Below are 13,972 nucleotides of genomic sequence, written 5' to 3'. Positions count from 1 at the left end.
CGGGTCAGAGGTCATCTACTCACCTGAGCTCACGCTACTCCTACATCATGCGTCAGGTCAAAGGTCATCTACTCATCTGAGCTCACGCTACTCCTACATCATGCGTCAGGTCAAAGGTCGTCTACTCACCTGAGCTCACGCTACTCCTACATCATGCGTCAGGTCAAAGGTTGTCTACTCACCTGAGCTCACGCTACTCCTACATCATGCGTCAGGTCAAAGGTCGTCTACTCACCTGAGCTCACGCTACTCCTACATCATGTGTCGGGTCAGAGGTCATCTACTCACCTGAGCTCACGCTACTCCTACATCATGTGTCGGGTCAGAGGTCATCTACTCACCTGAGCTCACGCTACTCCTACATCATGCGTCAGGTCAAAGGTCGTCTACTCACCTGAGCTCACGCTACTCCTACATCATGCGTCAGGTCAAAGGTCGTCTACTCACCTGAGCTCACGCTACTCCTACATCCTACGTCATGCGTCAGGTCAGAGGTCACTCGTCATGTCTCGGGTCAGAGGTCACTCTTCCACCGGAACTAGACCCATGTACGGCCGTTACCAGAAGACAGTGATTATAGTTTATAAAGTTATAAATATGGATATTTTCTTGGCTTCAGAAGGCCTTTATTAGCCGTGTGGAGCAGTTTTATGATGGATATATGCACTTTTATGATGGATGGGTGCACTTTTATGATGGATGGATGCACTTTTTTAATGGGACTTCAAAATCTCGACCCCCATTCACTGCCATTATAAAGCTTGGACGAGCCAGGATATTATTAATATAACTCTGATTGTGTTCGTCTGAAAGAAGAAAGTCACACACACCTAGGATGGCCTGAGGGGGAGTAAATCATGGGATGATATTAATTTCTGGGTGAACTATCTCTGCAAGGCCCGTTCACTCTAAGATCAATAACTATAAAGATAATTGTAATAACTATATTAGCATCCAAACCAACAAACGATAGACACTAAAGATGCTCTGTTTATTACAGGCATGTGTCAGAAATGATACGCCCTCACCATAATTGAGTTTCTATTCCCAAGGCTTCATGTAAACCGTAAAAGTGGCAGTTTTTGCCCTCGCACTGGAAGGAAAAACATGTTGACAAGGCGAAGTCCTGGAAACAGTGGCAGGACCACAGAAGAGGAGTTTCTGTTAGAGACATTCACTCGCTGCGCTGTGGACTTTGTGCTTCATAACTGCAGATCATTGACATGCACAAACAGCAAAATCACACACTGATGGAAAGGCCAAATATAGAGAAGTCCCATATTAGATCTGTTCCCAATCCCGTCACTCCACCTGTTGAGGACAGCCTGAACCTCTGAAGCCTAACCTTTCCAAAGTTTAGACGGTGTGTGTGTGTGTGTGTGTGTGTGTGTGTGTGTGTGTGTGAGTGTGTGTGTGTCTGAGTGTGTTTTAAATGCAACTGATTGGTTGTGTTTAACTCTGAAACGTGTGGAGTTGTGTTGTGGTAGAAATAGCTGCAGGTCTACATCATCAACCTAGAACACAAACAAAATGGCGCCGCCCATTGTCCAAATATATAATGGCTTTTTTAAATACCGTGGATCTGTCATGGGTTTTCTACATATTTCAGTAAGAGACATCATTTATGTTATATTAATCCACACATATCCAGGGGATCGCTTTAAAGCGATTTAAATCTTACTGACCCCAATCTTTTGAAAGGCAGTGCAGCTTTTTATTGAGTCTTCTGTTTCTCCCACAGAATGAGGACGACGGTCTCAAACCAGACAATAAGAAGTCCAAACTGGAGGAGAAGTCCTCACACAAGTCCAGCAGTAAAGAGTGAGTTAATTCTGCTTCAGTCCGGCAGTTTGAGGACCTCCACAGTGACCCTCTGCTGCTCTTCAGTCACCTGACCCCAACATGCTCTGTTTTGAAATGTTGAAAATCACAGCTTCATCAGAATGATATGAAACTTGGGGACTTTTCTAGCATTAGGTTTTGTAAACACACAAACAAATTGGGGTCATGATTCGAGCATGCTAATTGGTCGTAAAAAAAAAAAAAAGTTGTGTTCATTGTCTTTGCACATATTGAAATGAATGGGAAATCGGCAAAAACACAAAAATTCTCTGAATATTTGTGTGTACAATCTACAAATCTGCCACGATGCTGAAAAACACTACACAGCAGTGACACTCTAAAACATCAAGAGTGTGATATTGACACACACACACACACACCTATGAAAAACTGAACCTATGAACCACATTTTTTATTTTTTTAAATCATAGCTTCATCAGAAAAATATGAAACTTGGTGACTTTTCTAGTATTAGTTATGTTGACACACAAAAAAAATTGAGGGCATGATTCGAGCAAGTGGTCGTAAAAAAAATACTCCCACTTGTGCTCTTTGGTCAAAAATGACCCCCATAGGAAATGAGAACCACATGTGGAATTTCTAAAAATCACAGCTTCATCAGAATGATATGAAACTTGGTGACTTTTCTAGCATTGGGGATGTAAACAAAGCATTTGACTGTCTTAATGAGTGATTCATTGAGTCGATTCATTCAAACAATTTGTTGAAACGGCTGATTCGTTCAGGAATGAGGCTGTTGTTTATGAATGGGTCATTAAATCTTTAACTCAAATGATTTGTTCTAAACCAGTTGTGTCCAATCCTGCTCCTGGAGGGCGACTGTCCTGCAGAGTTTAGCTCCAACCCCAATTAAACACACCTGAAGCAGCTATTCAAAGTCTGATTAGGCATACGAGAAACTTCCAGACAGGTGTGTTGAGGCGAGCTGGACCTTTGCCCTCCAGGATGACATTGGACACCCCTGTTCTAACGCTGAATCAGTCAGTAATGAACCACGCTTGAGTGTTGCTGTGTTCAATTGAACAGCAGAGCAGTGTGAATAATTGACCTATCGGTAAGCCCCTCCCCTTGAACGCAGATGAGCCAATAGCAGTTGAGTATCAGTTGCGCTGGGACCGGAACTCGGACATCTTTAGGTTTCAGCGCCATAGAGAAACATTGGAAAATCCGAAGCTCTCATCGGTTTGATGGTGTTTATGCTACAAAAATGCTCAAACATCGTGCCTGAGGGACTGTAACACTGACTCCAGCGATCCTGAGAGGATTTTCTGTTTCTCAAACTCTCGTTAAGTTACGATTAAAGTCCCTGCTAACATACAAACCGTAATAACTGTTCTCACGTCATGTGACACTGTAGGTCAAAAACACGAAGGTCTACATTTCACTGCCTCTCCATATTAAACTGGTTATATGTAAATTAATTTAATTTTAGATATGTTTAAGGTCTACATGATCTGTCCTATAAGGAGGACTCTTATTTTGATGGGTATTATAGTGAAAGGAAGAGCTCGCGTGCAGTTTATCGAGTTGTTTTGCATATACTAAGTTTCCCCGTTATTAACTGCACCGCTGAAAAGGCATAAGCTCTGTGGATATGTTTGTGTACTGTTAGTTGTGAGTGTTTTTGTGTAGTTTGCTGTGTGTGTTAATGGTAATGCAACGGAGAGAGAGAGAGTTTTTGAATGAGACGTTAATGCGCACTTCTTTGTTCAGCTCTTACGATGATTTTTTGGAGTGAATAACGATGCAATAAACTTGATAATCCATCAGTTAAGTTTGTCCATCATTCGGACGGGAAATACGCTACAATCTGTGTCCAAACACATCTCTGGATAAGGTTTTCACACTGACAGCTGTCATTGTAAGATATAGCAACTGTGTGTGTTTGTCCGAGTCAGTAACTAAGGGGGGCGGGGCTTACCGATAGGTCAATTGTACTTTGTCCTCCTCCTGAGCCTCATGCTAAACCCAAATGTTTTCCGCAGCTCGTCTAAGCGTGCCCAGGATAAAGACAAGGAGTCTGCGCCCTCTCCTTCCATCACACTGCAGCCGACCCCCAAACCCGAGCACCAGGGCCGCAAGCGCACCCTGAGCCAGTCCTCCACCTCCATTCCCAGCAGCTCCAGCAGCAAAGACAGCAGCAAGAGCAGCTCCAACTCCAAACACCGCAAAGGGGCCGAAGACAAGCCCTTGCGCAGGGATGCCAAGGTGTGTTTGCGCTCGCCACACACACACACACTTCCTCACCGTGAGAACCACACACCTTCACACACTGTGTTTACCGTCTCCACCTTTGACACATCCTGTATTGTGTGCATACAGACACACAGGTTATAGATAACACACACACACACACACACACACACACACACACACACACACACACAAAAGCACACTAAAGTAGGGCCAGTTCTGTCCCATCAGCCTCAAAGTGTCAAAGGAAAAAGTGCAGCAAATGCAATTCCTGTGTATACATATTAGTGTTGTCGAGAGTACGTCTGTAATGTGACTAGGGATGAAACGGTGTGGAAATTTCACATCACGATTATAGTGACCCAAATGATCACGGTTTTCTTCAAATGAGATGAAAGTGTTAAAAAAAAAACAGATGCACACACTTAAAACATTTCAACAAGTTTTATATTTGAAAATCAACAAACAAAAAATAAATCAAGCAGCAATATGCACTTTTTTTAAGCTAGATTCTATTCTGTGGGATGGCCGTCGTCAATAGCAACGCATAAATAATAATAATTTGGTATAAATATAATCTCTAATATCATCTCTGTAAATATATTCTCATCAGTGTTCAGCAATGATGCATTTAAATCTAGCATATTTTGTGTAAGAGCCCAAACAGTATACTAGTGAAATAATGCATATCCATATTTCCATATGATTAGACAGTTTATTTTATTAAATATCAAAAATCCTAAAGGTGTGCATCATACCGGTCACCTAGATGAACACTTTACAGCTGGTTTTATGACCAAGTCATTCTCTTCAAATGCTATTGAAGTTAGAAATGTGTATACCAATCTTGTATGTAACTTTAGAGACTGAATTTGTGAATCTCGAACGTAAAGCCAGAGTTATGCCAGTCATATCAGATGCGCTGTGGGTCTGCTGTTTGTTTGAAACTAGTTTTGCTGCTGAAATAGAACAAAAACTGTAGGATGAGTGAATCTCCTGAATACATTGCATGCTTTGAGCACAGATTTCAAAACTCATTCAGGCGTATATTCCACGAGATTGCACACTCGTACTATTGATACGCATTGTCATGAGATCGTGTTGGATCATCTGTGTGTGTGTGTGTGTGTGTGTGAATGGGTTGGGAGGGGCACGACAGTCAGCAGGAGCGTAAAACTATTTTTATTTTATTTTACACACTCCACACAGCAACACCTTTTAATAAAGCGACCAAAACTGCCAACTGACAGACGAACTGACAATGGCTTTCTTATTTAGGTTTAAATAAAAGGTAATGTGGTGGATAAACATATTCGTAAAATGTGTTCTCATAATATTTTAAAGCCGCGATCGAAATAGGCTACAGAACATCACACAAATATATAAAAGCACATTTTGATAAATAAACCAAAAAAAAAAAAAACCTGCCTAGAGAGGAAAAGAACAGGATTTGCATTTCACATTTTGCTAAATTAAATTAAATCGGCAAAATTGCTGTGCCGGCTTTCAGTGCAGCGCAACATCGAGACAACGAAAAACAATAAAAATCATTAATTTACAGAATTAAATTACAACAGAATATACATTTCTAATAATAAAAAATAAATAAAAACGAAACAAAGTCAGAATCAAGTCACAGGGAGCATAAATGTGTGCAAAGTGCAGGGGAACATAATATATATAAAAAAACACAAGCCACAGTTAAATTAAGTAACCCTGAGTGATCAATAAATAAAATAAAAATAAATAAATTATTAAAACAACGAAAGTTTAGCCAGAATTGTGAAATTTCTCTTTTTAACTGCCGAAACAACAATAAACGCTAAACTGGCAGTTTTTTTAGCTAAACATGTTCACAGCAAATTAAAATTAGAAACGGCTGAAATGTTTGAAAACACTTGTACCCGATCGAAAAAAATCCCTTCTTTCACTCTGCTTGTGTGCGTTTGAGTCTTTTCGATTTGTGTGCGGGGAAAACCAGCTTGTTAAGGTTGTCCGGCTGCAGTGCGCTCTTAAACTTGCCCGTTTGTTGTTGATGAGTGCTAGGACATGAGCTGTTGGCACAACTTGCATTTAACTTTTTTTGGATCATTTCAAAGTGCATCCACACTTTAGAGTTTCTTATTCCAGACATTAAGTATTCCCTGCCGCCAAGATGCGCCTCGTCTGGCACGGATCAGGGAAAGTGAAACTTAAAATCTGTCACAGGGGTGATTGGATTTACACACACACACACACGCACGCGCGCGTTAAAATATTTATTGAACGCTTCTTTCTTTTCACGTTTTTTTTTCTTTTACAGCATCATCATAATTAAAGGCTGTATATAACTTAATATAATCGTACAAAACCAGTAGTTCTGTGTGAAATTATACATTACGCACCCCCATATTGCCAAAATGGTATGATCCTCATTTCATAACACCCGCGAGGATTCGACTGTGAGATCGGTGGTCGAATCAGGCTCCGGATATCGATGCATCGAATCATCGAATCTTCAGGGTCACCTCATTAGAAACACATGTGGTTGGTTATAATGCGCAACACGATTATAACAGATGGCTTTTGAGAAGACTATAATAAGTTCAACCGTCAAAGTGGCGAGTGTGACCTCGATACCAAAACTCCGTCTGGTATTACTACCACTCAAAGTCCACTTGCCTTTCGTTCGCAGATTTGACGCGTTTCCCCCCTATTACTACGACTTTATTCTGGCATGTTCTGCAGACAGGGTGACCATCTTCGATTAAGTTTCCCTCAGGGCTTTTGTAAAAGCCAAAATATGACCACACCTCAGATTTGGCCCTTTTAGAAATCTGAACAATCCCCCGAGTGCTGTCACTGCCTTCTGCCATTTCTTCTCATTCAGAAACAGCGTTGCGCGCTGACTGGACAGGATTTACCGCCAGTTTTCAAAATCGAGATAATCATGCGCGGTTTTAACGATGATTCATTTTTAAACGATATTACTAACCGTCGGTACATTTTATCATGGTTTATCGTGAAACCGGTAATCGTTCCAACCCTAAATGTGACGCTTTGAGCGCTGTTGAGCGGAATCGTAAACACCTGATTGGCCATTGTGCTCACACACTCATCGGGTGTGTCTGTGATTGGCTACAGTGATCAACGCACAGGAGCGTTTGAAAGCACAAGCAGAAGTTGATCAGTGGACCGGTCCGCTTTAGTGTTAGACCGATATATCGGCCGGCCGATATATTGGGCCGATATTTGGCTGCTGCGTTCGCCAATATTTTTTTCAAGAGATTAAGTTAAGTGCACCTAAGCATTAAATGACTAGGTTGTAAATAGTTTTAAAAGTATAAAAGTTTTAAGTATAGTACAGTCAGTGTGCACTTTATTATGCTGCTTGCTTGTTGATACTGTGTGCAATAGTGTCATTATTTTATTTATGCTTAAATGTTTATTTTCAGAATTTATTTTCACCACTGAACTCTTTTTTTTTTTCTTGTTCTACCTCACCTGTTTTTACTATTTGTTAAATATTGTTTTTTTTAGTTCAATAAATGTTCCTTTTTTAAATTGTAAATTTTAAATTATCATCATGATCATTGTGTCATTTTTATGTTGTAAATTGAGGGAGCAAAAGCAGTATCGGCTCCAAATATCGGCTCAAGAAAATCATCCGCCCGTATCACTCATCGGCTAAGGCTGAGGAAAAAAAATCGGTATCGGCACTAAAAAATCCATATCGGTCGATCCCTAATCCGCTTATAGACGCCTGCTTTTTACATGTTTTTGTTTTTATCATTGTAGCCAATCACAGACATATACAATGAGTGTGTTAGCACAGCGGCCAATCAGAGGGGTTTATGATTCTGCTCAACAGCGTTCAAAGCGTCACGTTTTTAAAATTTCAGCACCGACTTGGTACCGAAGTATGGAAGCATATGGGTAGCAATCGGCCTGAAATTAGCTTTTTTGACCACCTTCCACTGTGACTTTTTACCAGCCACTTTTTGTAAATATAATTCACCAGTGTTCAATCATCTTTGCCGTATTTAAGTCTGCATTTGTTTGATGTTTTTACCTTTTTATTAAGGGCATTTCCCCCCCTAATCTTATTAAATATAGGATATGCTTCAGCTTTCAGTTTATATTCTTAAATTTGATCAATACATTAAATTAGAATAATAAGACACTGTAGTAGGGCTGTTACCAATCAAATGAAATAATTTTCACTGAAAAATTACAACTGCGTTAAAATAATGTTATGAGATTGTTTTAAATATTTTGAATACATACAAATAAGAAATGTTTAAACATGAAACTTAACCGCCAGTAGGTGGCGTCAGGTCTTAATGAGCGAGTCATTGAGTCGATTCGTTCAAACGGATGATTCATTCAAGAAAGAGGAAGTCGTTTATGGACAGGTCATTGAATCTTTGATACAACCGATTCATTCAAACGCTGAATCATTCACTAACACACACTGTTGCTTAGAGATGTGTTATGGTTCTGCTGTGATCTTTGTTTGGAACGATTTCCGCTGCTGAAATCGAACAAAAACACTCAATAGTGCATCTAAAATGTAAGTGATTTAATTGATTTCTCCTCGAGAGGCTGCGCGAGCGTCAACAGCGCAACATTTCCGTCAGTTTATTATACATTACATTAGGCTATATATTATTATCCACTATCGATCGCCTAAATTACACTAAATTAATGCAGTATCATTCTTGCATTTTGGTGATTCCCTAGATATTTTTTTTTATTGACGTCTTTCACTTGCCCCTTCAAAAAATCCACTAGTCCCACAAACATTGTTCTTTAACTTGTATGAATGCACATTTAAGTTCTGTCAAGTTATTAGCGAAATCAATATAAGTAATAATAACTTGGATAATATACATTTTTAAAAATATTTGTATTAATTGATTTCCCTCAGTCAGTTTTGAAAGAGTCAAAAGTTTGAAGACGCTCATTTCTCGTGTGTTTAAAGAAAACAGCTCAGGACGTTCATCAGCCAACTCCATCTTGGGATGCGTGTGTACGCTATTAAAGGAGGAACGTGTAAGATCTTGCGTTGCACGTTTCATGGGCGTTAACGCTTTGGAAGACGTTTTTTAACAACGCTAAACTGAATTTAGATCTGTAAAATGGATTAATTGCATTGCAAACAAGAATCGTTTCAATAATTTTAAAGGGACGATTCGCTCCAAAAACTCTGTCCTTTACTCTCCTCCACTTGTGAGTTCTGTTGAACACAAAAGATATTTGGAAGAATCTGCCCCCCAAATGGCAATGTATTTGACAATGTATTTAAATGTGCATTTTTCCATACTAAATGGGCAAGGTTTGGAGCAAAATGCAAATTCAAATTCAATAATATAATTTAAATTGGCTATTTTCTACCATAGTTTAATATTAGGGCTGTCAAAAGATTAATCGCATCCAAAATAAAAGTTTGTGTTTACATAATATATGTGTGTGTACTCTGTTAATTATTATTTATATATAAATACACTCACATTCATGTATATATTTAAGAAATATTTGCATGTATATACTGGATATACATTTATATAATCTATAATATATATAAATAGAAATGTTTTATATATAAAATATTAAATATATACATGCTTGTGTGTGTATTTATATATAAATAATAATTAACAGAGTACACACACATATATTATGTAAACACAAACTTTTATTTTGGATGCGATTAATCGCGATTAATCTTTTGACAGCCCTAATTTATATATAATTTAAACATATTTTAACGAAAATAAAATGAAAATCTATTCCAGAAAAGATTAGATATGTATAGTATTTTGCTCCAAACGTTGCACATTTGGTATGGAAAATGAAAATTTAATTACAGAAATGCATTGCCGTTTTGCATATTACATTTCATATTGAATATTGCTACCCATATGCTTCCATACCGAAGTCTGTACTTTTGACAACACTAATATGCAGCTTCAGATTCAGCTTTTGTGCTGTGTGTGTAACATCTTGTATACATGTTTAGACTGTTTAGAATAAAATAGTAAAGCATCTGATGTAAACTTTACTATCCCATCAGGCCTCAGGTTGGGCCCTTATTTTTGTTTTGGACTCCATTATAATGGAATTAAGCGATTAAGGCGAGACACAGCAGGTGAAAACATTGTTTTTTCAAGTATTGGTCAATTTTGAGATTTTGGGCCAGTTTGCTCCCTTAACATGTAAGCTTTCATGTCAAAATAAAAAAATGTCAACATTACACATTAACCCTCTGGGGTTCTTCATTTATGGGTCAAAAATGATAAAAAAAGATTTGAGTAAAATCAATGAAATATATTTTTGTTCAATAATATATTTTATTTTCTTATTTGGTGTTTTGAGATAATTTTATGATTTATAATGAATATTTATGCAATAATTATGACCCATTTTTTCCCCATTGAATATAATAAAAAATGTATATATATTATTTTTTTTATTTTTTTTATTAAAGCTGTATTTCATTTTAGAGTCAAGCCTAGGCCTCATGAAAGCAATTTTTTTTAATGAGATCGGTGCCATCTGGTGGACACATTGAGCAGTTTTATCACGCAATAGCACATCTTTACCACTATAGTGGATCTTGAGTTTTATAAAAAAAAGTTAAAATCGTAGCTTCATCGGAATGGTCTGATACTTGGTGACTTTATTGGTACTTGGTATACGAAAACCCCCAAAAAATTGGGAACAGGATTTGAAAAGTTTAAGCGGTCGTAAAGAAAATAGTCACACTCAGGACCTTCGGGTCAAAAATGACCCCCATAGGAAATGAATGGAAAATTGGCAAGAATATGAAAATACAGAGTTTTTTTGTGCATACAATCTAGAAATCAGCCAGAATGCAGAAAAAAAGGACTCAACAGTGAAGATCTCTAAAACATCAAGAGTGCAAAACAGACAAAATAACTCACACACACACACACACACTTATACACACAAAAACACGCGCGCACACAAATGAACGCGTTCCATTCCAAAAGCTAATTGTGTTTTTGTGTGTGTGTGTGAGTTTTTTGTGTGTGAGACTCCGCCGTAAGACATCTAGCCTCTATGTATATCTATGTGATGGACTAACCAGTGGACCAATCACATCACAGCATCTCAAATGTTGGTTTGATCGTTCTGAAACGCCGGAGTTAAAGTCTGTCATGAAGATGTTTGGGTGTAACATCCTCAAAGAAGTAGGGATGTCACGAGTACCAGTACTTAAACCTTCATAAAACCTGAGTTGTTGCTGTGCCATTTTAAACTAAGAGTTACTGTCAGCATCAGAGTATGATGTATATTCCTCATGTCTTTCTCTAACCAGGAGAAAAGCTCTAAAGCGGCGGTGGAGAATCCCGCCTCAGGGCCGCATCTCTCCGATGGCTCCAAATCCAGATCCAAACTCCTGTTTGAGGACCGGTAGGCTCACTTCCTGTTTACTCTGACCCGTGTGTTCTCAGTGTGTGTGTGTGTGTGTGTGTGTGTGACGGCCAATTCTCCATCTGTGTTGCAGGGTTCATTCGGCTGACCATTACCTTCAAGAGGCCAAGAAGCTGAAGCACAACGCGGATGCTCTGGTGAGGGTTAGTTTACTGGCTTACGGTTCTCCACTTCTCTGTCAGTTAATCTGCTTGATATTTCTGTGACCCCTGACCTTTTGTGTTACTCCTCCATTGAGAGCGACACAACAGGTGCTCTCCTCACACGGGAGCCGGTGTTTGATGGGTCAGTGGTGTGTGTGTGTGTGTGTGTGAGCTTCTGTGCGCTAGTGCCAGATGCGGAGTGTTTTCCCCCTCACATGCGTCGTCCCTTCCGCAGATGGACAGATTTGAGAAGGCGGTGTATTACCTGGATGCCGTGGTGTCGTTCATCGAGTGCGGGAACGCTCTGGAGAAGAGCGCCCAGGAGGCCAAATCCCCCTTCCCCATGTACGCGGAGACCGTGGAGCTCATCAAGTGAGGCCTGAGTGTGTTTGAGATGCTCCTGCTCTGTGGGAGTCGAGCGTTTGTTCACTCTTGTGTCTGTTTGTTTGTTGGGCAGGTACACTATGAAGCTGAAGAGCTACATGGCTCCAGACGCCACCTCTGCGGACAAACGGCTAGCGGTGCTGTGGTACGTATACACACACACACTCACACCACACCCTCTACATCAACATACTCAGGGCTCGACTTTAAAGGGTTACTTCACCCAAAAATGTAAATTCTGTCATTAATTTCTCACCCTCATGTGGTTGGACACCCGTCAGACCTCCGTTCATCTTCAGACACAAATGAAGATATTTTAGTGTAAATCTGATGCTCTGAAAGGCCTCCATTGGCTCAATGCACTTTACACTCTCAAGACCCTTAAAAGACACTAAAGACGTCGTTACAAAGTCCATCTCACTACAGTGGTTCTACAATAACTTTATGGAGTGACGAGAATAGTTTTTGTGCGCAAAAAAAACCCCTAAATAACGACTTGTATAGTGATGACGATTTCAAAACACGGCATCATGAAGCTTCAAAGCGTTTTGAATCAGTGAGTCGATTCAGCAGTTTGACACGCAATCCGAATCATGAATCGACTCACTGAATCATAACGCTTCGAAGCTTCATGAGGCCGTGTTTTGAAATCGTCATCACTATATAAGTCGTTATTTAGGGTTTTTTTGCGCACAAAAACTATTCTCGTCACTTCATAAAGTTATTGTAGAGCCACTGTAGTGAGATGGACTTTGTAACGACGTCTTGAGAGTGTAAAGTGTGTCAATGGAGGCCTTTCAGAGCATCAGATTTACACTAAAATATCTTCATTTGTGTCTGAAGATGAACGGAGGTCTGACGGGTGTCCAACCACATGAGGGGAAGTCATTAATGACAGAATTTACATTTTTGGGTGAACTAACCCTTTAAGCCGGTTCACACGCTTGTCCTTCGCACAAGTAAATCTGTCATTCACTTGTCCGAGTAAAACATTTGCTTGTCCGGATTTTTTTTGTAAATATAATCTATTCTGAAGCAATATTCTCATCAGTGTTTAATCAGCTTTTACATATTTAAATCTGCATATTTGTGATATTTTTACCTTTTTATAAAGGGCATTTTTCCATAATCTTATTAAATATAGGAGATGCTTCAGCTCTCCTTTTATATTCTTAAATTTGATCTATAAATTAAATTAGAATAAGACACTATAGGCTGTTACCAATCAAATTAATTTACACTGAAAAATGACAACTGCATTAAATAATGTTATGAGATTATTTTAAATATTTTTGAATATACAAATAATAAATGTTGGAAAGATGAAACTAAAGCACCAGTAGGTGGCAGCATGTGGCCGTCTGAATGAGCGAGTCATTGAGTCGATTCATTCAAACGATTCATTTAAAACAGATGATTCATTCAAGAATTTGGCGGTCGTTTACGAACAGGTCATTGAATCTTTGATTCAACCGATTCACTAAAACGCTGAATCATTCACTAACACACACTGTTGCTGTGAGATGTGTTATGGTTCTGCTGTGATCTTTGTTTTGAACTATTTTCGCTGCTGAAATAGAACAAAAACAGTCCATATTGCTTCTAAAATGTAAGTGACTTAATGTTAATTAATTGTTTCTGGAACTGGCGTATGAAATCAGTGTCATGTTCAGTCGTGATGGTATTCAGGAAAACAACACTCTTGTTAGTGTGATGTTGCTTAACTGTATCATATGTTATAAATAATAAAACTGCATAGTTTTAACCGTGTGTGTTAACTGAGTTTCTGTGTGTGAGCGGCGCTTTTTGTTTTGGATTTTCTCCTCGAGAGTCTGCGCGAGCCTCAACAGCTCAAGCTTATTAACGTCAGTTCGTTTTATATTATTATCCACTATCGATCTCCACTTACACTGATGCAGAATCATTATTGCACTTTGGTGATTCCCTAG

The 13,972-nt window shown here is 39.0% G+C and overlaps 1 protein-coding gene across 7 annotated transcripts in view; it reads left to right on the top strand.

Annotated features, from left to right (window-relative positions):
* aff4 (AF4/FMR2 family, member 4) overlaps positions 1–13,972 on the top strand; it is a 100,502-nt gene that overhangs the window by 80,524 nt on the left and 6,006 nt on the right. For 6 of the 7 annotated variants that reach the window (XM_079835235.1, XM_079835233.1, XM_079835236.1 and 3 more), the window contains 6 exons: positions 1,742–1,821; positions 3,849–4,071; positions 11,381–11,475; positions 11,570–11,639; positions 11,875–12,011; positions 12,097–12,168. In XM_079835235.1, coding sequence (XP_079691361.1) covers positions 1,742–1,821; positions 3,849–4,071; positions 11,381–11,475; positions 11,570–11,639; positions 11,875–12,011; positions 12,097–12,168 — 677 coding nt within the window. The remainder of the gene's footprint in view (positions 1–1,741; positions 1,822–3,848; positions 4,072–11,380; positions 11,476–11,569; positions 11,640–11,874; positions 12,012–12,096; positions 12,169–13,972) is intronic. The other variant, XM_079835232.1, reaches the window with a different exon arrangement.

This window comes from Gobio gobio (genome assembly GCF_949357685.1).
Source record: "Gobio gobio genome assembly, chromosome: 14".
Lineage (NCBI taxonomy): Eukaryota > Metazoa > Chordata > Actinopteri > Cypriniformes > Gobionidae > Gobio > Gobio gobio.
The sequence above is the reverse complement of the archived record's forward strand: the minus strand, read 5'-3'. Positions and strand labels throughout refer to the sequence as shown.